Source organism: Plecotus auritus (genome assembly GCF_963455305.1).
Source record: "Plecotus auritus genome assembly, chromosome: 6".
Lineage (NCBI taxonomy): Eukaryota > Metazoa > Chordata > Mammalia > Chiroptera > Vespertilionidae > Plecotus > Plecotus auritus.
Genome location: NC_137773.1, coordinates 157,725,938 through 157,753,175, shown reverse-complemented (window position 1 = coordinate 157,753,175; position 27,238 = coordinate 157,725,938). Strand labels below are relative to the sequence as shown.

The following is a 27,238-nucleotide window of genomic DNA, read 5'->3' as shown; positions in this document are numbered from 1 at the left end:
TAATATGCAGATTGACCATCACTCCAACACACAAGATGGCTGCCCCCATGTGGTCAAAGATGGCTGCCCCCATGTGGACACAAGATGGTCACCAAAGATGGCTAGCAGGGGAGGGCAGTTGGGAAGGACCAGGCCTTCAAGGGAGGGCAGTTGGGGGCAATCAAGCCTGCAGGGGAGGACAGTTAGGGGTGACCAGGCAGGCAGAGGAGGGAAGTTGGGGGCAACCAAGCCTTCAGGGAAGGGCAGTTGGGGGGGACCCAGGCCTGCAGGGGAGAGCAGTTGTGGGGGGACCAGGCCTACAGGGGAGGGCAGTTGGGAGGGACCAGGCCTGCAGGGGAGGGAAGTTAGGGGTGACCAGGCCTGCAGGAGAGGGCAGTTAGGGACAATCAGGCTGGCAGGGGAGTGGTTAGGGGGTGATCAGGCTGGCAGGCAGAAGCAGTTAGGGGCAATCAGGAAGGCAGGCAGGCGAGCAGTTGGGAGCCAGCAGTCCTGGATTGTGAGAGGGATGTCCAACTGCCCTACCAGGATTGGGCCTAAACGGGAAATCGGACATCCCTTGAGGGGTCCCAGATTGGAGAGGGTGCAGGCTGGGCTAAGGGACACACACCCCCATGCACGAATTTCATGCACTGGGCCTCTAGTCTAATATAAATGCCATCAATTGTTTTATATCTCTTTTCACAGATATCCTATCTAATAAAGAGGGAATATGTTAATGGACCATCACACCCACACAAAGATGGTGGTGCCCACAACCACAAGATGGTGGTGCCCAGTCCCCCAGCCCCAATGGGGTGGCAGGCACTCAGAGCGGCTAGGCCCACGCCCAGGGGAGTCCAGCTGCTCTGTGAGCCTGCCACTGGAGTCCCCCAGTACCTCAGCCCCTCAGCTGCCCAGGGCCAGCCTGAGGCACAGGCAAACCTCGAATAGTGGCTGCCCAGCTGCCTAGGGCCGCCAGAGGCTCAGGTAACCAGGGCTGGCCAAAGTTTGTGCTGCCGGCAGTGGCAGCAGCAGAGGTGTGATGGGGGCATCACCTTCCCCTGATCGCTGGATCGCCTCCCGCCCCTGAGGGCTCCTGGACTGTGAGAGAGGGCAGGCCAGGCTGAGGGACCCCCCCATTCTGTGCATGAATTTTCATGTACCAGGCCTCTAGTATATTAAAGTGTGGCTGAGCACCAACAATACAATGTCTACAAGTATTGTTAGAAACTGGATTAGTAATCACCAATACATGGAAGTTTCAAAAATAAAATTTGTTCATTCCTTTTCATTCATTGTAGTCACTGTCTATCAGACCCCTTGTCCTTTTGTTCTGTTTCATTACAGTTTATTTCAGCATTTCATAAATCATCAGTTTCACTACAGTCATGGGAATTAGGATACAATAGAGGAATTTGATCTTAGGCAGAGGAGCAAAACAAATTGAGAAAAAGGTAATTCATATCAGTGGCTGTTATTGAGTCATTTTGGCTTTGTGACCATTTGTATTCTGCCCTTCTTAACAGTTGTTATTTGATATTGTCTCTTCTACTAAGTCCTATATTCTCTATATTAATTAACTAGAGTAATTGTGATGAAATACATTTACTTTTCTCAAGTGTCCACATGGCCAAAAATTTCTATATAGATGAAATAAACCTAACCATTCATTTGACCTCCTTTACCTTCAAAGTTTCTTATGATGACTGGATTAGGAGTGGCTATTTGGTTTCATCATGAGTTTAAGGAGAATGAATTTATAGTGTGCATGCTGTAAATCACATACTACATATGTATTACATTGCTGGAACTTCTTTTATGACGTTAGGACCAGAACTTGAAAAGATGGATGTATTCCTTCATATTCTATGATTCTCTGCATAATCTAGCTACTGTTTTAGAACACTGTACTTACACCCAAGATTCTGGCCCAGATTCACCTTTCTCAAGCCTGCCAAACCTCATTTTAAATGTAGAATACTGCCTCTGGGATCTGTTGGCTCAGTCCAAATCTATGCTTTGATGTAAATTGAATCTGATAGTGGTAAAGGTTGCAGTCATTTGGGGAACTCATTCTTTGTAAGGAAGGAGGGACTTGAGGAGGGCAAATGGAGGCATAATATGGCATGAAAGTTTAATTTTCTGTGTCCATGCATGATTTTTCAGTGGTACTTTGAGAAGTAGAGAGATAACTTTTAATAATCACACATGTACTTGAGCATTATGTGGTTTACCTTTTGCTGTGCCTAAATGAGCTTTGAAATTCCTTACAGTGAAAATTTATATATGGCAAATTTATTCTTATCAGGTTTATTGGAATATTAGGTCTGCCTGTACAACTTTGAACCTTCTCTTAGTTTCCTTTATAAATAAGGTTTCAGGAGGTAGTCTCTGAACAGGTTTTATCCATTTCCCAGACAGAGCTTATTTTCTCTGCATCAGTGAACTTGTCATGATAATCAACTTTTTTGTCCCAACCATCAATCACTCTTGATTACAGTTGGGGAGAAGTTCTGTTCTGTTGATCAGCTCATCAGTGCACATAATATTACACCTGGAGGCCAGTACAAATCATCCCTCCATGGGAAAAGTATTTTCCTTCAAGGCTTTTTGTGGATGGATTTATCATTTACATTTGGGTCTCATTGAGTTGTCACGTCTATCTTTGACTCTGTCTGTTCTTGCATAGAAAAGATTTTCCAGAAAAAGTCTGATTGATAATTTGTACTATGTTATTAGTATCATCCTTTTGCCTTCTTAATAAAAAAGAATAGCTTATGATCTGTTGTTTCCCTATTTTCATATGAATTTTTCCTTACTCTTAGTGTTGTTATTGTATGATATTAAAATCATGTGAATTATAATTCAATGAATATTCAGTACTTCTGTAAGAAACAGTTTAGCATATGTTTTACTAGAATGTTTGCAAGTCTAATTTTGTTGATTTTTAATGGTTTCCTAAGTTAGGCTTTTTGTTTATGTTTTAACTTGGGCTAGGGAATATTTATCTTTAATTTTCATCTTATTTTAAGTAACACTAACTAGCTATATTCATGGTTTAAAAAGACACTGAGAAGTGAATGTTTTAGAATCAGTTGCTCAAAGTCAGCATTGCTCTTGGCTTTGTCTGTAATATATGTTATATGCAATAAAAGTATTTTTTCCCTCTCTAAGCTAACTCATATTTCTTAAAATGGTAGCATTTTTTAGAGCAGAACTAGAGTAATGATAGAACATTATTATGCTAAAATATTTATTGATTTCATAAAGTATTTAGAATAAATATCTGATTAAATAAACATTTAATATGTCCTTTGTATATGCCACAAAGACACTCTTTTTCTTATATTTTGTGGTATTTTTAATACTTTATAAAATACAGAACAATAATTTAGAGGTGTATAAAGCACAATTTTAACATTTAGAGTGCAAAGTATAAAGAAAACTGAGTAGAATATGAAATTATAAGATAACATGGATTTGATTACAAATCATGCCTTTCTATTAAAAGAATTAATTAGAAAAACTTAATATTTCTTCTATGAATGTACTTCATATGGTAATGATATATTTCTATTTTATTGATACTTTTAGAGAGGGCGGAAGGGCAATGCAAGAGAGACACATAAATTTGTTGTCTCCCATATGCACCCAGACTGGAGATCAAACCCACAACACCAGCTAGGTATGTTCCCTGACCAGGAATTGAACTTGCAACCTTCGGTGCATGGGACAATACTCTAACCAACTGAGCCATACCAGCCAGGGCTATATATTTCTATTTTTGAGTGAAGTAGGACAATAAAGAAAAGTTGTGTTTTCATTTGATACCAATATTTAGATATTATTAGTTCTTGCTTTAACCTCTGAAACAAAACAAGGGTAAATGGCATCAATAAATGAGAAAGTGGCCCATGGAAAAACTTTAACCACACAACACTGAGTGAGTGAGATTTGGTTTTAAAAAGTTGAGCAAGGAGCTCAAACTAGTTCACTGATACATACGTGGTCTTGGATCTTCCCCCAAGAGGAGCTGATCAATTTTGTCAAGGGGCACTTTGCCATTATGTGGGTTTAATAATTAATGTGGATATTTTACTGTGCCTACTCTTGTCTCTCTTTTTTTTAAAATATATTTTATTGATTTTTCACAGAGAGGAAGGGAGAGACAGAGAGTTAGAAACATCGATGAGAGAGAGACATCGATCAGCTGCCTCCTGCACACCCCCCACTGGGGATGTGCCCGCAACGAAGGTACATGCCCTTGACCAGAATCGAACCCGGGACCCCTTAGTCCCCAGGCTGACGCTCTAGCCACTGAGCCAAACCGGTTAGGGCTCTTGTCTCTTTTTATTAGCAGTCAGCACACTGCAATTGGTCATGAAGAGTAGTCAAAATAGTTCATCTCTTCTTATCCAGAGAGGTTACTCAAATGGTTTGCTGCAAGGAACTTGTTATCTTAGCCTGCCATATGATTCTTATACTTTTAAACAGTAGCTACAGTGTATGACCTAATGCCTAACTTTGAAAATCAGACTAAGCGATCACATTTGTATATTCATAAAACACTCAGATGGATTGAAAATTCATTACACTTTATTGAAGACCAGTATGAAATGACAGATGTCTATTTTAAATGAATTATTCAGGAGAGTTTCCTCTCTCCATTTTTTTTCACTGTGGAGATGTTTAGTTATGTTGTAATTATATTAACACCTTACATGCTGGCAGAAAATTTGATGTAGATTTTGAGAAGTGACTCATTTGTCATGGAATCAGGTTATTAAAATGTTGACCATGCCATCTCCTCTAACTTGAAACATATTGCCAATGTTTTAAATAAAAAAAAAACAAAAAAAACAAAAAAACTAAAATTAGAACCTCAGCGGGAAAATGAGTCTTGGAAAGAGTGGGGGTTGATATTGTCCTGTCTCATGAAGAGATGTCTTCTCTATAAAAGGCTTCTTATTTTAGTTCACAGAAGAATGGCTTCAGTATCTGGAGGTAGAAGAAAGGAATATGTTACCTAGATATACATATGACATCTATAGTTATACCTCCAGCTGAAATCACTTCCTCAACTTCATACTTGAGTAGCAACTGCTCACTCAGTATCTTCACTTGTTTAGCTAATAGATACCTCAAATCTAAAATGTTCAAAACTTAAGGTCAAACCTACTCTACAGACAGCATTTCTCTGATAATGGCAACTCATCTTTCTATTTCATCTCATAAAAATATTAGATTCATCCTTTCTTCCAATCTCATACCCTATATCCAATACTACACGAATCATGTTAGTTATACCCCCAAAATATATCCAGTGTCTGCCCCCTTTTCACTGTCTTCATGCTACTCCACCGGTCTACACCACAATCATCTCTCATCTGGATTTTTGCTCTCACTCATCATTTAAAAACTGGGATTTGAGATCAGGTTGCTGGCTATGATCGACAGGTGAAATCCTTAGATTGGCTATACAACCCTAAGAAATGTGGCCTCCAGTGCCTTTCTGACCTCATCTCCTCCCACCACCACCACCACCACCACCACCACCACTTTCTCTCCTCTGTAGCCACGTTGGCCTCCTTGGGCAGGCCCGGAGTAAGGTGGTGAAGTGAGGCAATGGAGTTCAAAATTTAGATTTGCTAAAAAACTCAGTATGCAGGACAAGTAATAAATGCAATAAAAAGATAACATTGGCAAACTTTGACCCACAGGCTGGCTGCCTATTTTTGCATATAATTTTTTATTGGAATCAGGTGAGTGAGTCAGGGCTGTGTAAGTGCAGGGTCAGATCCTGTCTTATTTTAAAATTTTGATATTTTATTCACCATGGATTTTGTTTATTGCTTCAACTAATTTTTTTAAAGTCCTGAATTAAAATAGCATTTATCTCAAATACTGAGTTTTTTAGTATCTTCTTAAATTTTTCTCCCGAGGCAAGTACTTCCCTCATCTCAACTAGTTCCAGCCCTGCCCTCACTATACCTTGAATGAACCAGGCTCATTCCTATCTCTGGGGCTTTGCTCTGACTCTCCTCTCCAGCTGGAATCCTCTTCTCTCATATTTGTACATGATTTGTTTCTTGAGCTTTACTCAGATGTGACCACCTCGTGTTGCTTCCTACAAATATTTAGGATTTCAATCTCTATCATTCCCACCCTTCTTACCTGATCGTTTTTCTCCTAAGAAAGAATTATCTTCTAATATACTATATAATTTACTTATTTATTATGTTTATTATCCACTGCCAATTAGTATGTAAGCTCTATCAGGTGAAAGACTTTGGCCTAGTGGTTCACTGTTTTATCCAAGTAATTAGAACAGTGTTTCATATATAGTGCTTAATATTGATGCACTTATTGAGTGCATATATTAATGACTAAATGAATATATATATATATATATATATATATATATATATGTGTGTGTGTGTGTGTGTGTGTGTGTATACATATATATTTATATATATACAGTATACCCAAGCTTTATTTTACCTGAACATTATAATATTTTAGTTCTCCTCCAATTTGTCTTCCTCCTCTTTCCTACTCAAACCATAAAAGCCCCATGCCCCATGACATGAAAAAGAGACATTCTTAGAAGAGATTGAAGAAACAGCCTTTGCCCCATTTGGGTCTTCCTCCTATGAGCTCACTTCATTTTCTGCATCATAGTATTTGGTGGGATAGGGGCAGGGAAATGCAGGACCACATACAGGCATGATTAGTGGCACTATTTCAGTTTTTCCTTCATGCATGTTGGCTCATGTGGAACAGTGAACACATGTGAAAGTGACTAGTTAGAGGCATATCATGGGTTACGAGAGTTTCTAGTTTAATAATCAAAGTTCGCTATAAGTGTGTCTCTGTTGTATAAAAAGTCAAGCTGAAAGAAAAAAATTAAAGTGGATTTATCTTTCCTTTTCTAATTTTCCCTTTATTCTTATTCAAATTCTTTGAATTGTTTGAAGCTGCACAGTAATTATTCTCCATGCCTAACAAAATAGAACAGACAGAGATGTACATTTTTTTTTCTATTGCATTAACTCTGACAGTTGCCAAGTGATGAGATCTTCATACATATTGCACAAGACTAGGTTTCTTTAATAACTTAATGCAATAATAAGAAACTTCCTAATAACCAGAACTGAGTATTTTCTAAGATTTTGTTCAACTGAAGAGATGAGGATCAAAGCTGTGGAATGATGCAGAGAACTCTTCATCTATTAGGTATTCTAGAAGGTCACTGTTAGTAGTTAAATGAATAATAAGAAAAAAAGACTATCAACTTTAACTGGTAATTCATACCTACAGAAACAGGATTTTTTTAGAGGTTGGATCAATGGTAGGTGCTAACATTTCCAAGTTCTTGACATCACAAAGAATTCTAGGCAAATTGTTACATCCAAGTTGCCTTGTGCTTTAGATGATTTAGCCTGAAGTAGTGGAGTCCCAGATACCAAAAAGACATCATTTGAAATTAGTCTACACATCCGTCTTCTGATCTCAATTTCCTTATGTGGAAAAGAGAGTTGAGGCTGATTTTAAATACCTGGACCCTCTTTCCATGGGACTCCAATCTCCCCTAGGGGGGCAGTTGCTCAAAAGTAAACAAATGGCACCTAAATATTTCTTCTTCCATAATATGAGAGGGCATCGGGGGTGTCTTTCATAAACTATAGCTTCAAAGGCCATCCATCACTGGAACAGTTTTTCCATAGATTAAAGACTAGATTTGCATTCTAAATTAGCTCTTCCAGCAGCTGCTGTTAGGTAACTTGGCTGTCAGTTAAGAGTTTGCATTTGATCATCTGCCAGTGAAAATCATAAAATTCAACTTGGCAACAGAATTTGGGGAAAGCGGTCTTTGCAGCCCAGCTGTGCTTATCTGAGGTGAGCATGCAAAAGAACTACTACTTCAGCTCTCTCCTACTCTGGTCAGAATGTGAGTGATTACCTGCTGTGTAAGTTGAGTTTAGTTCTAATTTCTTTGGATATGGGAGGGGGGGAGATTATATTAGCCTAGTATAGTAAACATCTTAGAGTGTGGATGGAGCAAGTTGTTCGAATCTTTGGATGTTCCCTTAATAAATCACCAAGACCACTGTTTCGGGTTAGCACCTAATCCACAGTACAGGTTCACATGAGAAAGGAGTTCTTGTCCAGATTACTATTTGTTCCAGGTCATGATACAGAAAGACTTAGATCAGGCTAATCCTGTCTCGACACTTATTAGTGGTGTGATATTGAGCAAGTTTTTCACCTGTGAATCTCAAATGTCACTTGTACAGTGAAGATGATGGTACTACCATATAAAATGTGAGGATTAAAGGGAGTATTATTGCAAAGCAGTAGGTTCGTAGGTACTAGACTTAATTTTTGTTCTTTTTAATATTTAATATTGGCATACAAATGCTAGTTTTTTTCATGCTTCGGATCTTTCCAGAATCACCATTTACGTGTCTATGTTAAGGGTTGCTAGATGTGTAATGCTTCTATCTTTCTTTTATCAATTAGATAATTGAGTGTTAATTTGGCACTTGCCAATGTATTCCATTCCTTTGGTCATTTCTTTCAGTAAATCTTTGGACATACATAATCATTCAGTTATTTTTAAAAATATAGACAAGTAATATAAATTAATTCCGGGAACAATTTATAGCTTGACCCCATAACTGACAGGTCGATTCTGGGTTTTCCCTCTCTTCTCTCTAACTAAAACCACAACAACTTGTATAATATTAAATGCAGTTTTGACCTAACATTTTTAGAAAATAGTATGGGACTATTTCTTTCCATGGGACTCCAATCTCATGGAGAATTGCTGGTCAGATATCAATCAGACCATTGGCATTCAGAGTCGTATAGATGCATAATAAATGCACAGCTATGGTTATAAATAAATTTATGTACCATTGACAGATTCATGAAAGTTTTGCTTCTATAAGATGAGTAGAGAATGACAGGCGTTCAGATGCTTAGTGTACCAAACTGTTTCTCAAAGAGAACTGGCCTTTAGTCTCAAATACGAGACAGTTCAAAAAACAGGTATTTTACAACTGATAAGCCATCGCGTAGTACTTGTGGTTTCCTAAGAGGGGGAAACGTTTCTAGTGTCAGCAATTCATGCGACAGGCATGATGAAGTGACTGCCTTTGCTCCCTATGAGTGGTGAAGTGCTTATTTGCCAGTCCATTGGGAAGATTTAGAGCTGCAGCCTCCTGGGCGAGGGCCACTGGAGGTTTGGTAGTACATCAGTAATGTCAGGGACCTGTGATGGCGTGTGGCCTTGTTTGTCACTATAGCTTTGTGCATAACTTACCAATTTACAGCAGCGATTATATCCATCTTTATGGGATACAGGCTCAGGCTCTGAGTCCCAAGATCTTTAACCCTGGCTTTTCTGGGTCTGTGTGAGGCAGTTGTACAACCTCTTCAAAATCAGAGGTTAGTGACATTGTGGAGTGGCAGATAATGAATTGTATAGGCTGTTTATCTTTGTGAAATGCTTTGATTTACTGCCGTAAGTGTGTTTTTGAATACACAGTACGTAGAGGAGATTCTGGCTATCATAGGCATTCAACAAGTGTTGAATGAACTCAATATATGCTGAAATAAATGCATGCTGAAATGATTATATGCTGGTGAAGGATAAACAGAAATGTGAAGAAGAAAATGACCCTGGAAGTTGCTGAATATGTTTCTACTAGGAATATTTACTCAGAATATTATACTAACAACAACAGACAGATATAATCTTTGTACAAATGTTTCCTGCATTTGTTTCAGATATGGGTGTAAATTATTTTCTTTTACAAGTAATTTTCATTAGGCTTTCAAAATTCACATGGGAGCTATAGCCAGAAGAAAGCCAAAAATGTTCAATTTTTAAAAATATCTTAAAATCCAATGATCAGAAATCCATACATAGTTAAATATGATGTTGAGCAGATTAAAATTTTTGCCACATGTGCTATTTATTACTCTGTTCTGCTTTCCACACACATCTTTTCATGCATCCCCTCCTCTACTGCTGACATAGTAGATGAGCATATGAAATTGCTGGTTTTATAGGTCAAAAAATTGTCAAATGCTGGCAATTTATTTTTTTAAATACTTTTGTTATTGATTTCGGAGAAGAAGGGAGAGGGAGAGAGAGAGAAACATCAATGATGAAAGAGAATTATTGATTGGCTGCCTTCTGCACTCCCCCTATTAGGGATCAAGCCTGCAACCTGGGCATGTGCCCTGACCAGAAATTGAACCCTTACCTCCTGGTTCATAGGTCGATGTTCAACCACTAGGACACACTGGCCAGGCAAATGCTGGCAATTTAATATGACTTATACAAAGGTGCATAGAAGTACATTTTGGTTAGTCTAACAGCAAGCCCATAGGAGAAATACCCTTCATCTGAAAGCAAATTGCTCTTCTTGGCTCTTTTTAAAAAAAATCATATATATATGTATGTCTTGAAATTGCCTAAAAGCCTCATAACCTGCACCAAGATGTTTGTTTGTGCCATAATAATAACAGTGTTCTGAGAAATCATAGATATAAAATGAATTGATAACTTAATGTTGTTAAATTCACTGTCTCCTATAATCCTTATGGATGCCAAGTTCACCAAGGACAGAGCTTGAGTACATGGTATGGATTTTAACAACATTTGATGCGAGGATGAATGAACAAACAATCAAGCATTGTTATTTCTACTTTGCCAATGAGAAGCTCGAACTTTAAAAGGCTATATAAATCCCCCTTACCAGCAGGTAGGTGGAGCTAGGATTATAACCACATCTTCTGACCACAAAGTCCATGCATTTCATTAAATATAGAGCTTCCCTGTAGCCACTACAACAGGGAAGATACCTCTTTTGGCAGCCTGTCTGAACTGTGATTTTGTTACCTATTTTCTTGAGAGATTTTAGGAAAATGTGACACAGATCTTGATTATAGAGAAAATGAGAGGGTGAGAGTTGAAACTGATGGAAGTCAAGTTGGCATTTAATTAACAAATGAAAATAAACAAAAAAAGTTGTTTGTGGTCCCACCAACCTCTAAAAAAAAAAAATCTCAAACATGTCTTTTTCAGGTAACTTTCACAGGAATTCAAATATTCCAGGAAGAAAGGGAATGTTTCTGAAACACAGCATCTCTTGCTTCCTGTTTCTTTAAAATGTACTATGATTGTGGCATGTAACATTTTAACTGAAAGGTACCTCGAGAACATCCCTTTTCCCCATCCCTTCCCCTGTGTCTTAAGGGTCCCAAATAAAGTGCTCAGTAACCATCTGGAGAGGGAGCAACTAGGATCTGAGGAAAGGAAGACCAAGAAGTTGAGGATGAAAAACTTTTCTCACCTCCTTCCACTCCTAGCTTATAGCAGAGCAGCTCCTCTTTATTCTGTATTTACATACAGATAAGAATGATTTCACTGCAAGCATTTTCAAGAACATAGCTATGCCCATAAATTAGGTTAGGAAGACCTAGCTCCTTGCCAGGAAATCATATGTTAGATGACTATGCATGTTCACAAATTTATCTATCCTATCTAATCTTCAATCAATCCACGAAGTCATCCGTTAGTCCCTTTGGTTGGGAATTGAAGAGTTCTTCCTTCCTGAGCCCCACTCCATTTCCTCTTTTACTGTCCTTTGGGTCTGTGAACCCCTGGCAAGTTGCTCTCCTTGCACTTTCCCCAGAGCTGACTGTCAGTCATCTTCCCGTTTGTTTTCTTATAGATATAATTGTAGTAGAGGTGGGCAACTTTAGATCTTGCCTCCTCTGGGCTCTGGAGGGGTGCACTTAGACTTTACAAGTTCCTTAGAATGAAATACCCATAAAACAAACTTCCCCCCCACCAAATGCTAAGGGTCCGTTTTAGCATAACTCTTGTAGGTTATTCTGAAAACCTTCTTGACATTGTTCTTCTATTTACTGAGACTGCTATTATTTTCTTTCCCTCCTTAGTGTAACTTAGATTTGATTGGGCACAGTTACTGAGGCTCCTGAAAGGGGATGAGTCTGATAGTTGGATGGAGAAAACGCTATTTCTTCCACAAGAGGCTTCTAATGTGATAAAGAGCAAGTAATTCAGAGACCAGGATGGACACCCCAGAACTTCTCACTTAAATGTAGTCTTTGTTCAAGGCACTGAAATTTTGCTTCTCTAATTTGATCATCACAAAGTAAAAAACAGCTTTTTTCTATAATAATTTTGCAAATGAAAAAACTGAGGTTTAGAGAATAGTAACTTGCTTAAGGTCATACAGTCCATGATTGGAAAGTCAAAATTTAAACTGAGTACCATTAAATTCAATCTTAGTTTAATTCCATTTTATTTACAACTAGAAGCCCGATGCACGAAGATTCGTGCCAAAATGGGCCTTCCTTTCCCTGACTGCTGACACCGCTTTTGCTCTGGTCTGGAGCCACCTTTCCACCTTCCTATGCTGCTCAGAGGCCCAGAGTGGCCGGGGGCAGGGAGGCCACATATGCAAATTAACCACCATCTTTGTTGGTTACTCAGTCCTGATTGGCTGTGCCATCGCGAAGGTACGGTCAATCAGCATGTTTCTCTTTTATTAGTGTAGATAAGGCTTACGACTTAGCTCATAGACCTGGTGCCATGATCTCCTGAGTTGTATTAAGATTTGTACAAAGATTTATTCACTTTCTGCACTTACACACCTATTGCAAGGCAATGTTTCTTATCTTCTTCACTTGAAGAGAGTGAAAAAATGAATGAATGTTTACAAAAGGGACTTGAGATCTGTAGATGTAAGATTGAAAAAAGAATCACAAGATTACCTCTGTGTCTACTGAAAAGATTTATTTTAAAGGCATAAGTAAATTATGTTATTTTTTTAAGCTTTCTAAGTGTGTGATGAAAAAGGACAGCTAGGAAAAATGAAGAAACTAAGGAGCTGTAGGTTCCAATGGTTCCTAGAATAAAAGTAGTGCTTATTTTTGAAGTGTGCAATGTTAAAAATCATGGGGAGTTTCATCAATCATTTGTAGGTCTCTTTAGGAAGGAACAGGGTCTTTTGATTATTCTGTCAATGTCAAATAGGATTTCAGAAACCAAAATCCTAGCATGTTGTAAGTAGACATTACTGGTTTTGATGAGAGACTGAAAAAGCCCTTCAGTCCTGGTCCCACCTTTGATTTCCAGTAGAATGAACATTTGGGGAAGCTATGCATGCCAACCATATTTATTTATTAAGAATTGACAAGGAGCCTGGCCAGTGTGGCTTTGGGGTTGATATGAACCAAGAGGTCAAGGTTTGATTCCCAGTCAGGGCACATGCCTGGGTTGTGAGCTTAATCCTCAGTAGGGGTAATGGAGGAGGCAGCCAATCAGTGACTCTCATCATTGATGTTTTTCTCCCTCTCCCTCTCACTTCCGCTCTGAAAAAAAAAAATATTATATAAGAATTAACAAGAAATTATATAGAACAGGTGGTTTGGATCTACCCAGATCTATGATTCAGACTCCTCCTAGATATTTCTTTACTCCAGGCAATACAAAGAAATACCCAAAGAGGCTCAAAGAAAGATACGTTGTGTTCTTGCTTCTCTTAAAATCGTGGAACATGGAGCTTTTCAGAGCACTATGGTGCTTCATTTAGGCAAAGATTAGCTAAAAAATAAATAATGTGGACTTAATTGTACCTATCTGCTCACACACCCTCTCTTTTTTCCCCCTGCCTTGGAACTTTATATTTATCTAGATTTAAGGCATCGTAATATGGTCGATGCATTCATTAAGTTATGTAACTCTGGCTGTCCTGTAAACCAATCAAAGGTGTATCATGACTCTAATAATATATATTTTAATTTTGCTTATGTAATAGCCAAAATATGTGTCCTTCATTCATTGGCAGATCTCCTCCAAGTGGTGATTCAGGAATCCAGGACTTCCCATCTTGTGGTCTTAACATCTTTAATGTGTAGCTTCCAAGTGGCTATGCTTACCTACATCAAACAGGTAGAGGGAAAAGAGCCAGGAAAACTGTGCGTGGGAAGTTTTAGTTAACCAAGGTGGACATAGTGAAGATCACTTCCTCTCACGCTCATTGTCTGTAATTCAGTCACATAACACTTACGTATCAGAGTAGTATAGTCCGGCTGTGTACCAAGGGGAAAAATATAAGTTTCTTCTGTGAGTTCCTGACATTGTGTCCCAGAAACTAGCTAGATTATTACAAAAAGTATTGTTTTCTTTATGTGGTAAAAGATAGACATAAAAGAAGGTGGAGAAGCTGCTCTATGAGAAATATACGTGTTTTCTCTCTCTCCTGGATCTTTTTTTAAAATTTTGCTAAATATCTACATTGAAGACAGAAATATTTGAAAAAGTATTCATGGTATGATGGGAGGATCATGAGCTTTGGAGACAGGAAGACCTGGTTTCAAGTTTTTCCTCTGTGGACCTTAAGCTAGTCTGTTAAACATTATGAAACAGTTTCCTCATCGTAAAATGGATATAAGAAAACCTTATTTTGAGGGAAACTATGAACTTTATATAAAATCCATTGTATGTATGTATAGGAAAAAACATAACATATATAGGGTTTGGTAAAATTTGTGGTTTCAGGCATCTACTAGGGGTCTTGATACATAGCTTCTACGGATAAGGGGAGGGGGGCTACTGTATTATCATTATTAGGGCAACTCTAAGTTCTTTTTTCCTGATCTAAAAAATATATGGAAAGATGTGTATTACTAGTAGTTATGTTAACACTAAGCTGCTGTAACAAATATACCTCGAATTTAGGTGACATGGATGTCTATTTCTCTTATACATAATATTTTCTGCAGTCAGCATTTCTGATTTAAGCAAGTCATGCATTGCAGACATTGAGGGCATTGGAGGCAGAGAGTAGCCAATTCAAAATACTAATCGATGGAGGAAAGCCTAAAGTTAATATTTCTATGGATAATTAAAATGAAGTATTTACCTAAAAATTTACTTTCAAAGTAACTAATACATTAATTCACTCAGTAACCTGCTTATAAACTTTTGTAACAGTGCTCTATTTTAGGAATGGGAAAAATTTCACTGGAGGTGAAATGATTTGTGTTGAGTATATGAATAAAGTTGGGAGACTAGTTGGGAGCTATGCCTTCCCATTTCTAGCTTGTTACTTACTGTACCAAGCTACATCACCTCTCTGTCATGAGGATGTGATCCAAAAAATCTTGATCAAACAAATAAAGGTCTTATATATGTTAATAAGTAAATGAAGTATTTCATGTGACAGTAAAAAGTGTGTTTTTACTTTTTGTATAATAATATATAATTATCGTTTAACAAGTAGATATTGAACATCTACTATGCCCCTAGTGACAGAATAAAATCCCTGAAGGTCTGCAAGGATTAGTACTGGATGATTTGTTTATAGGTTATTTTACATGATTCCTTCTCTTTATTTAAACTTTCTATTTGATGCACTTTCTGAAAAAAGTGAAAATATTTTAAGATAACTCACTCATTTATTAAAAATAGTAACTCATTTTTCTGCTTTTACAAATGATAGAATCAAAATGCAGGTCTCTTTCCAGAATTCCATTTATAATATGGAAACGTATATTAGTAGAATTAAATAAGGCAACAATGTTCAGATCAGAATGACAGTGTCAGATGGAGGCCACCTGAATGGGCAACTCCATGTCCAAGCATTCAGATCTTTCATTTATGCCTACCTTTCCAAAGATCCATTGTTCCAATTAATTGATTAAGTATTAAATTACCATGTCCTGTATTACAATCACCAACAACATACATGTTGTAAAATCCAATGGACATTCTATGCTTTCCCTTTACCTGATGTGGCAGCAGCAGTGAATAGTGAAAACCGTTCCCTTCCACAAGCTATTATTTCGCTTGGCTTTCATGATACCAGATTCTTCAGGTTTTTATCTTATTTCCCATGTTCTATATCTTCTATCCTAGTGCCATTTCCTGCCATGCCAATCTGTTGGAATGCCCCACAGCATAAGCATGTGTTGAGCATTTCAATATTTAAATGAACAGATCAACAAACAAGCAAATCTAATTTTTAACCTAAATGTGTGGCACTAATGGTGGGAGTTTCAGGAAATGGGAGCAGAATGACCAGAGGAAGCTGTGGAACCTTTGGAAAGATTGTTTGTAGGACTCGCCCTGCCAACGTGAAAGCCCAGCTTTGAATAAACAACCTCAAGGTCTCCATAATTCCTTGTTGAAAACTAAAGGTTGGAATCATTTTGCAGACTTTGTGCTTGATTTTTCTCTTGGTTTCCATGAAGCTTGAATCACTGAATCATTCTTGAAGTTCTCTTGTTATCTTAATACATTAACTTAGCTCATTACAGCTGAGTATGTAGTGGAAAATAGCATCTGTTTACACTGTAATAATATAAAAAATTACTTACCAGTAACAGAATAAAGAGCAATTTGCAAAAGCTAATCATATTTGTGCACTTGTCTGCAAAAAGTAAATTGTTAATATATGCCCAAGGGGGCAATCTCTTGCTGGTTTAAGCGGTGGAAGCAATGATATTAACAAGCATAGCTTGGACAACTCCTGTACTTAAGATTGAATTCAAAATACTTTAACTTGTCATGAAAATACAGATGTTCATTAATTTCGTTAATGTACTTGACCCTGGTAAATTCAAGCAATGTAGGGATTCAGATAATATCATGGAAAATCCTATGGTTAGAAACTTAATATTTACTAAGTCAGAGTTTTAATAATTCTTAGAGAAAACTTTCTTTAACTGTTTTTTAGTGTTAATTGTAAAAACTATTGGGAAAACATTTCAAATGAAGCCCCTCTTTTGACACCATCTCCCAAAGCATTGACATTAAAAGTCTGTTTAAAATTTGAAAATTAACATTTGAAAATATGGAAAAATAAATGGATTGGAATCTTAGTAATCTCACGGAGTTGCAGCGTTTTACTTCTTCAGATAGGGAAACCAGGGGATGCCTACATTTTATAGTCACTGAGACTTTTAAATTTTACACTTACAATTTTTTTAAAAAATATGTTGTTATTTATTGATTTTAAAGAGAGAGAAAGGGAGAGGGAGAGAGAGAAACACTGATCGGCTGCCTTCTGCACATTGAGCCTGCAACCCAGGCATGTCTCCTCAACCAACTGAGCCACATCAGCCATGGAAATACGTACAACATTTATAAAAGATATTATTTACAAAATAAACCCTTTCTCCTTTGGTCATAATAGAGACAGGTGCCATTAGGTTTTTCTCCCCTCCTATATTTATCAAGAGGAGAGAAAGAAATCTATATGACCTTAATCTTTAAATTCCCCTTTTTCTGGATGACAGGGTATAACCTATTCAATGAAGACAGTCTTACTTCAGACATGTTAATAATATTCATTAAGCACAGCTCTCTCTTATATTTAGTCAGCCCTCAATTACTACTCTCATCCTGCTTTGTTGCTTTTGACCTACCCTATAATAAGTTTCCCGTAAATGGCTGATTCCATCCACTACAATTTTAGCTGCGAGAACAACCCCCTGCTAGGTTTGGAAGCCACCTCATTGTAGCCTCCTACGAAAAGAGTTTACCAATCCTGATGTCACTGCTCTGATGATAAAACCTTTATCCTTGTGAATTCAGCCTCCAGAGACCAAATGCTAAGATATGATATTCTATGTCAGAAGAAATGGATCCTTTCTTTCCAGTTAACTTACTTTGGTGTGAGGATGAAAAGGGAATGATTCATTCCATGACCGAAACTTGGAGATTTTCAAGCACTTTAAGAAAATACTTTTTTTTTTTAGCTAAACTATGAAGTATACTTTAGCTCAATGAAGAATTTAAAAATACGTTGTCTCCTACACTGTCAGTTGGAGTCTTAGTTCATTCACTCAAATGTTGCAGCTGATTAAGAATTGTGTTTCAGTGATAAAGCAAGAAAAAAAATATTTTATTTGCCTTTCAAATGGCATTTCCCAGTAGCTTGGATTGCCATCTGTTGCTGATAAGTCCCCAATTTAGCTACAGCCTAGACTTCATCTCTAAGCTCCATATCAAATAATTAATTACAGAGCCCATGTTTCTTCAATGTTTTAAAGAGTCTTTGAACTCAACATACCCTAACCCAACTCATGTTCTTCTTCCCATACATTTGGACCTCTTTGAATATCAAAAATTCTAGGAGACAGAACCTCCAAACATGTGTTTGGAAGAAGCAGAAATCTGTGAGGCATCTTTGAAGACACCCCTCAAAATTCACCATCAATTCTTGACATTTTTAATTCACCTATTAATCAAATGTGTGTACTATCCTCTCTCTGCTTTCTCTGTCATCATCAGATTCTTAGCTGTGGGCATCTCTTCTTTGGACCATTACAATAATAATCTAACCCTTTGCTCCATCCCCATTTTCCCCCTCTCCCCCCATCTAGCCTAGTTGTCCCTGCCAGAGTGATCTCATTAAAATGCAAACATATTTATGTGTCTGTATTTCTTAAAAACCTTTGAGTAGCCTTCCATTTGAACAGATATTAAAGAACATAACCCTTATCCGAGGCTACAAGGCTCTCTGCTAGAGCAGACTTGTGCCCAGTGATACTTCCTGGTGTCTAAAGGCTTCACATTTCAAGATAGAAACAACCATCACATAGTTTTCCACACTTTATTTGGCACTTCACCATTAATTTATTGGAGCTTGTATTGAAATAACTTAAATGGGTGAACCCTCAGATAGAATGGTGCTAATAAGGGTGTCTAAAGCATGGGCCCAAGTTAGAGAAAAACTAGTAATGTGAAGTTTAACCCCTTTGCAATGGGACTTGCAAATAGTTTTTTGCATTTTTCAAACCTTTTTTACTTTTCTTATAGTATTTTTTAATAGAACAAACTTGTAAATTTAGTTTAATTTATCAGTCTGACTTGTTCTCTATCCCATAACTGCAATCTGGCCATAGGTCAGTCAGTCCTTGATGAATGAATGAAGAGAAAAAGCATTGAAATAAAGGTGGATTCTGCCTGTTAGTCTAATCAGGGGTGGGCAAACTTTTGACTCGAGGGCCACAATGGGTTCTTAAACTGGACCGGAGGGCCGGAACAAAAGCATGGATGGAGTGTTTGTGTGAACTAATATAAATTCAAAGTAAAGGAGCGGAGGGGAGAGCAAGAGAACCGGATAGAACAGCCGGATCCGGCCCGCGGGCCGTAGTTTGCCCACGGCTGGTAAGTTATTAAGGTTATATGTGATCTCTTACTCCCAGTGCACCCAAAGTGCTTCAGAAAATTGTTATGGTGCTTAACACTGAAAAAACATCTGCCTCAAATATAAACCATTATTTTGTGGACCCGAAGACTCTCACTAACAATTGCATATTTTAGAGGTGATCTTTGGGACAAGTTCACTAAAGGAACAATTGAAACAATTCTCAGATGTATGATTTAGAAATGCTACGAACCTATAGAAAGAAGTCCTTTCCTTACTTATGAAGAAATAAGGAATTTAATAATTTTCCCCTAATGGAAGGAGCTCTTCTTCAGCAAATACAAGGTATATATATATATATATATATATATATATATATATATATATATATATATATAATTACATGGATTTGTAGGGAGGAAAATGGGCTAATGATGTCAGAATTAATTTCCCTATATTGTTTTAGAACATAAATATTCCATTTTGAGAACTAAATGGTGTAAACAGAGAAATAGCACTTGAATACTTCACATTTCTACCTGTGTATTTAAAATAATTCTGTGTTAAGTAAATCTGAAGTGCAGAGTCATCACTGGAATTACTCATTGCATTTCCTGGATTAAAAAAATATTAGTTATTCATCAGAATTTTTAAAAAGTGAAACAATCTCCATATTATTCCTTTGCAAAGAGAGCTCCCTATAAATAGCACAATTTGCAGTTGGTGCTAAGTTTCTCCTGGAGAAAAAAAATAATAGTTGTGTTTTGCCAGATGCTTTTCCAGCATTAAGTGCCATAAAAATTCCCTGAAGTGTGTTCAACAGATAAGGCAAAGTGCCAGAGAATGGAAGGGAATTAAGTTGAACTCTGTTCACATGTAAAATCCTTTGAGATGCCATATGCATATTTCCATGTTGAAGTAAAAATGTGAAGCTAATTCAAGTGCATTTCATAGGCACTTGTTTAAACATCTAGATTAGGACTTAGGGACGCAATGACAAGGAAATTAGGTCTTTCCCTGTCTGTTGATAGAGTCACTTTTTTTTTTTTGGAAGAAACAGACATTTAGCACTTCTTATGGCAGTGACATCAGTGGTACCCAACACTGCATACCCCACACTACATGGAGTAGGTGACATGTGATAATAGATATCTGTCAGCAAAATAAGGTTTTATGCAGAGAGAACTAGTCATACAAAGGCTGAAAAATGATTTCTTCCCGGGGTATTTTTCTTAAGAGAATAAAAGGGATACACATCCATCCTTTATCTGCACTACAAGCAGATTTCCTTGCTAGAGAATGACATTGTGACTGTGACTGAGAGGTGGGGACTTGAGGTAGGTAGATTGCCTGGAGGAGGAAGTTGGGGTTACTTAGAGGAAGCATGCACTTCATGCCAGGAAATAAGACATTTTTCTCTGCTGCTGATACCAACACCTATGACAGCTTGACCCTCGGACATAATTAAATTCAACATTTCTAATTACCTCCAAACTTTTAAATGGTACATGACAATCACACACAGATAAAAGTATTAAGCTATGGGCATTGTGCAAAGATGGATATTGAACACCGATTAAGTAGTTAGACCATGTGTTGTTGTTTCTAATACACCTCAATTTCATACAAGACATTTTTGTGATTATATCACTAGAGTTAAAACTCATGTGAGGTCTCAGGCTTACAAAAAGCCCCCCAAAAATATTGAGCCTACTTAGCCAGATCCAAATATTCCTTTTAGCTCATCTAGACCATGCACACCGGCTTCAAGAGCCCACTGCCAGCCTGTGTCTCTCAGTCAGGGACTCAACATTAGAGGTCAGTGAGGTAGCTGTTTTGATTCCAAAAATACAGAAAAAGATGGTTTCACAACAGGAACCAGGCAAAACCTCTCAAATGAGCTTTCGTCACTCAACTGAGTACTCCCTACTTTATCATTCACATTAGATTCTTGAACACATTAAATGCTTAATGTTTAAAAATCGTGAATGTTTGTAGATGAGGTCAAGAGCTTTGAAAAGTTGAGTACATCTAGATTTTTTTTCCAACCACATAAGCACTTAGTAACAGGATATTTTCTTTGCTTATAAAATAAAAGTTAGAGTTACCTAATGTATCTGAGAAATTATGACATGCCTCTTCTTTGTTTATTTAGATTTTTTAGTTTCAGTGAGTAGTGGTAGTATATAAAAATTACTTTACTCTTGGTGCTATTATCTTCTTTATTCTATTTTTTTCTATTCCTATGACTGTTATTGTTCATTTCTCTACTGAAGAGTACAGAAGACAGGGACACATTACATTTAAAACAAGGCATCCATCACTTGAGCTTAGAGAGAACACTCATAATTGAATCATGTTTTTTACTTTGGGACTCAATGCCAGTGAATTTTCATTTTTATTCATAATGTAGTCATCTACATCTGCACTAACTACACAATCACAAGTTAAAATAAATAAATACTCTTAATGGGACATTTAATTAAGGAATAAAAATACCTATATTACATCATTTCCCCTATTGTGTAAGAGAATTTGAAAGGTACATGTATTCACTGCAGTAAAGAAAATGTAAACAATGAGCTCTTCTATCTGTAAATTTCTCCTTCAAATCGTTTAAGTGGAATAACAGAAAAAGCACTCTTCTTGGCTTACTGGAGTGGTTTTTATTTGCCTGCTGGCGAGAAGTTTTCCTCAATAAAAAAGCCCCACATACATAATGAAAGAACCAGGATATGACTAATGCTACAGTAGTTTAATGCAAATAAAGAAGAGTGAATTAGATACTTGTTATAGTGATGCTATAAGAATTGTGATATAGGACTTAGCTTTGCTTATATTCTCATAGAGTTGAAGATTCGCCCAGCCCCACAGAATGGATTATGGCAAAGCATTCAGTAGAGAGGTAAAAAAAAAAAAAATGGGGTTCAAGGGTCACGCTGCAATAATAATTAGCTTGGAGAAAAAAAGTAAAAACTCGAAAGAGAAAGTCACAAGGACTTGGAAAGCACTTACATGGGATTTGAGAATTGTATGGAGATTTTCAAGGTTGATTTGCTATTTTGCTTTAATCCATCTTGGGTAGACATTTTCCAATTACATATGTATCTGAGTTATTTTTTTACTTCTTTATATGACTTGTTCTTAAGGAAAGAAACTTTTGATAATTTTTCTGGGTAATGCATATTGCTGACATTTAGACACATGCAGATGTTCCATCTTCAAATAATTATGCATTAATCTTAAAAAAAACCTAGACTTTGGCTATTTATAGAAGAAGGGGTCATCTTTGTAGAAAGACCACTAATATTAAGATGAGTTGCTCTGAAACTTTCGTTTGCATCAGAATCACCAGAAGAGCTTGTAAAACACCGATTCTGAGCCCCATCTCCATAGTTTCTGATTCAATAGGACTGGGATGGAGGTTGAGAATTTGTATCTCTAACAAGCTCTGGGCTTCTGTTGCTGCTACTGGTCTGGAGACCACCCTTTGAGAACTAATGCTTCATAGGAATGTTCAATTAAGCTGAGGTGAGAAAAAGGGGATTAAGATGGAATCAGGACTTGGAAATCTTCTATTGGTATATACAAATGTGATATTCAAAATATTTCACTAGCCACTGACCAAACAGAATGCATACTGGTCTTAATCCATATGGCTAAGCCTGTGCCCACTGCCTCCACATTAGACTTGAGTGAGTGTATGCCACCTAAAAATGACGTACTGATTAATCAAAATTGTAAACTTTTTTTTAATAGTTCTTCAAATATAAATCTAAAGTAAGTGTTTTAGAGTTTAGGATACTATATCATGTTTTATCATTTCATTTTTGTCTTCATCTCCAAACAATAATCTCAGCTAACATATTCAAAATCAGATAATTAAAAAAAAATCCCTCTGACTCATGTGTTATCTCTGCCCTCTCCAAAGAACATGGCAACTTCTTTAACAACTACTGTTCATTTTTTCTCATATTTTATTTCAATAAGTTTAATATGTGGTAAAATTACATGATATCAACTAACAAAGATTACATTTTCCTTTTGGAATGATGTGTCCATGAAAATTAATTGGTTTTGGTAATCAGATACATATACTTACAATACACTTCCTAGTATAAAAAAACATATTAAGAAACCTTTATATAAAAGAGATGGTGAGTAACAAACAGTATACCAGGTAGTGGTGCTAAAGGAATAAAATGATACATGAATATTAAATATCCTGTGAATTTCACAGTAATAGTGTTTTAAAAAGAATCCTCTTACTTAGATAAATAAAATAATGTGTATGTGTGTGTGTGTGTTTCAGAAGGATGAAACTTCTCCCAAATGTTAGCCACTCAACAGTTATTTTTATCTGCTTTGGAACTTCCACTGTTTTTAAACTGGAAGACATTTTAAAATTCTGAAGATACACTTTGATGACTGAACAGTCTGACTGGCTACTGATGACTAGGATGTGGTGATGACATTTAAAGTGGCATCATTCTTTTCTTCAGGAATGTGTGTGCATATCTTTAATGTCAGCACTTGCCACTTGTTAGATTTGCTGGTGTCATGGGCTATTTCAAAGTCAGTAATAGTGATTTTTATTACACAGTACCCCAATATTCCACTTGTTATTTAAAAGTAAGTTGTCAAAGTCCAATTTTTATTGTTCTGCTCACTTCTGTGTGTACTCTGATCATCTGATTCTGTTTTTAGTTTTAAAATACAAAGTTCTGAAATGTGCCATAATGAAGTCGTACACTTCTTTAACCTTGGAATCATTCCTGTGAAGAAATAATTGTTTGCTTGTGTCTGACGGTTCCCAGGTTTCTGGGAAAGACTTGACTCAGAAACTGGCTAATAAGTAACAGGAAACAACCTTGGAGGGAATGTGATGTGCTCCGTTACATTCAACGTCTCTCTGCCCAGACGAGGCCCACAGAGACATCTCTGGCCAACTGCTGCTTTAAAAAAGTCTTCCAGCAGGATACTTACTTAGGTTACAGTCACAGAAAGATTAGATATGGCTGCATAATCTATCCAGTCCAGCAAAGTGGCAGAAAGGGGAGTAAGAATAAGGAGAGCTGGCTGAGTTGGTTTCTGTTTTGTTTTTTAGGTGTTTTTTTTTTTTGTGTGGTTTATGTTTTTATACAAGGAATACACTTTTATTCAACACACCTGTATTCAGTTGGACCAAGAGTTATGGGATTACTATACATAGAAAAAGTAATACTAACGAGACGTAAAAGTAGTCCAATAAATTCTACAAACAATAAATAAGGGTGGATGACAAAGAAAATTTATAATATCCAGAAGGTTTATCTGTCTGCATTCGGTTTCCAACTGGTATGTCCATTTCCACCTCAAGACACACACCTGCACCATAACATTTACATTGATCTCCTCTAGTGCTATCTGCCTTCTGTACACCTTCATTCCCTGAAATTCTACACATCATGGGTTCTCCATAGCACTTTGGACCTTCATATCACTGGATTTTTTTTTTCCAAATTTGAGGGAGGCTTAGTTGTCTTTCTTTGAATCAGATAATTTTTAATTAAGATGATTATTATCAGGGTGCTTTGGGACTGTTGTTCAATTAACAAGTGAGTGTGCATTTTTTTATTTTTTTGTTATCTTTTGCTTTTTAATATATCCGGTGTCTCAATTGGGACACACCAACTGTTAGTCATTGTGTTATCCCCTTCTCCCACAACTTCCTGAGCCATTTCACTGGTGGGAATCATTGGCTTAGTTGTATCTGTATGGAGAGCATTTGGGGGGTATAAGTATTCTTTTGCTGGGTTCTTTTCGAGTGTTTCTTAATTTCCAAAATAGTGACACTCCCCTGGTCCTATGGTATTCTAAAACAAAGTGTTATTTGGTTGGAAATACCACTGAAAATTCATATTTACTAGAAACCTTAAAATGTCTATTTTAGAGATATACGTGTAGCTATTAATGTTAATTTAAACACTATCTTTAATAGGTATTATATATAAAACATTCACTACTATACCAGGGGTAGGAATGCTGACAGAGAGAAGAGAGGAACTTTGCTTTAAAGAAAAGTATGTAGCCAGTTGCCTAGAGAAGATGACCCACTATATTGTGGATTTAATTGACTATAGCATATTGTCCTCAAAAGATATGTCTAAAGGACTTGATTTATTAATAAGAAAAACTAGGCAGGAAATAAAAAGGGACACACCGCTCTGTCCATCAAAGTTGCATTCTCCATGTAGAATCAAACCAGTCCAATCTATTGCTGGTTTGTCAATTAACTATAGCCAGTCTTAACTTCATATTTTGACTCACACTATGTCTTTTGATGTTACGTGTTGTTGGAAAACTTGTAACTGATGCATGAGTGTCCTTTCTGTTCAAACTGTTTCTAATATATAATTTCCTTGTCCAGTGTTCTTTCAATAAGGGTACCTAGTCCTTTGAGGATACTTGTCAGAATGATGCAAATGAAGGTGTAGATTAATTGTTTATCATTTATAAAAATAATACTGCAACACCCTACCTAGCATAGTTGCTGTGATGAAGAGGACAGTGTGATTGTTATTTTTCTTGCAAAATGGAACCTTGAGTTATTTATTTATTTAATATATTTTTATTGACTTCAGAGAGGAAGGAGAGGTTGAGAGAGATAGAAACATCAATGATGAAAGAGAATCATTGATCAGCTGCCTCCTGCATGCCCCCTACTGGGAGCCACGCCTGCAACCTGGGCATGTGCCCTTGACTGGAATCTGACCTGGGACCCTTCAGTCCTCAGGCCAACGCTCTATCCACTGAGCCAAACCAGCTGGGGCGAACCTTGGAAGTAATGGATAGTCTAACAGGCAGAGGTCTCCACTGAGATAGCTTCTTTGCAAGGTGACATTTTGAAAGGTTTTTGAGCTGGGAATCCTTCTGATCTAAGAATTTCCCTGCTCACTCCCAGTCCACCCCAAGCCACCAAGACTTTCCCCCCAATAAATAAACATTAATAAATATAGATATCTTTAAGATGATTTTCTATCTCAATGAATGTGTCTCTCTAGTACCATAAAAAGATAGTTTTAAGAAAATATAAACTTGGGAAAATATATACTACTATTTTAAAAATATAAAAGGCACAGACAAAAGAATTGCATTGGCCCCATTACATAGTCAAAACACACTGTAGCCCCCTGACAATGGACTGGGCATGAAAGACTCACATGTTGAAAGAATGCCTCTACCTTGAATTCTAAGGCCACCCTCTATGGGAAGCAAGCAGAAAGAAAGAATCAGAAAATTACCCAGCTTCTGTGTACTCCATTTGGACTTAGGCAGTGCATTTGCTTTTGAACTCTCAAGCTTCAATCTCAGTCTCCTGAGTGCCACTTCCCTTGTTATATGTGAAGTTTTTCTTCTAGACACCTGTTGGGGGCTGTATTAATAAGCCACATTGTAGAAAGAGGAACACATTTCCCAGGCCAAGAAGGTGAGAGCTATTTCTTTCTAGGGCCCTTGTTATTTGGGAGCCCAGCATCTTCTGTGGCAGAACAAAGGCAACACAGGTGTAAATTCTTATTTTTCTTCCACTCCGCAAAGAAAATGTTGTTGATGTGGTTAGTGTTCAGCTACATGTATCTGAAGAGAAGCAATCGAATATTCCTTCCTTCCAACCAGAGGTTTTAGAACTCAATTCCCATTGCTTTCTAGCATCATTCTAAATAGAACCCTACTGTTTGGCCACGGCCAAAATTAGCTTGAATGGTACCGATTATTGAAAGGGAGTCTGTATTTGCAATAATACAGAGAATGCTAGTTGAGAAATGAGCCTGATTGCATGGTTCATTTTGTTCTCCTTTGTAGAGCCAGGCTGCGGCCCACTACAAAGGCACCAAACATGCCAAGAAGCTCAAAGCACTGGAAGCCATGAAAAATAAGCAGAAATCTGTCACTGCCAAGGACAGCGCAAAGACTACCTTCACCTCCATCACTACCAATACCATCAACACCAGCTCTGACAAAACAGGTTAAACAATGATCTTTGTTGTTGTTTGTTGTTGTTGTTGTTGTTTGTG

The 27,238-nt window shown here is 37.2% G+C and overlaps 1 protein-coding gene across 3 annotated transcripts in view; it reads left to right on the top strand.

The window, feature by feature from the left end:
* ZNF385D (zinc finger protein 385D) overlaps positions 1-27,238 on the top strand; it is a 727,289-nt gene that overhangs the window by 618,032 nt on the left and 82,019 nt on the right. For all 3 annotated transcript variants that reach the window (XM_080671549.1, XM_080671551.1, XM_080671550.1), the window contains one exon: positions 27,027-27,189. In XM_080671549.1, coding sequence (XP_080527675.1) covers positions 27,027-27,189 — 163 coding nt within the window. The remainder of the gene's footprint in view (positions 1-27,026; positions 27,190-27,238) is intronic.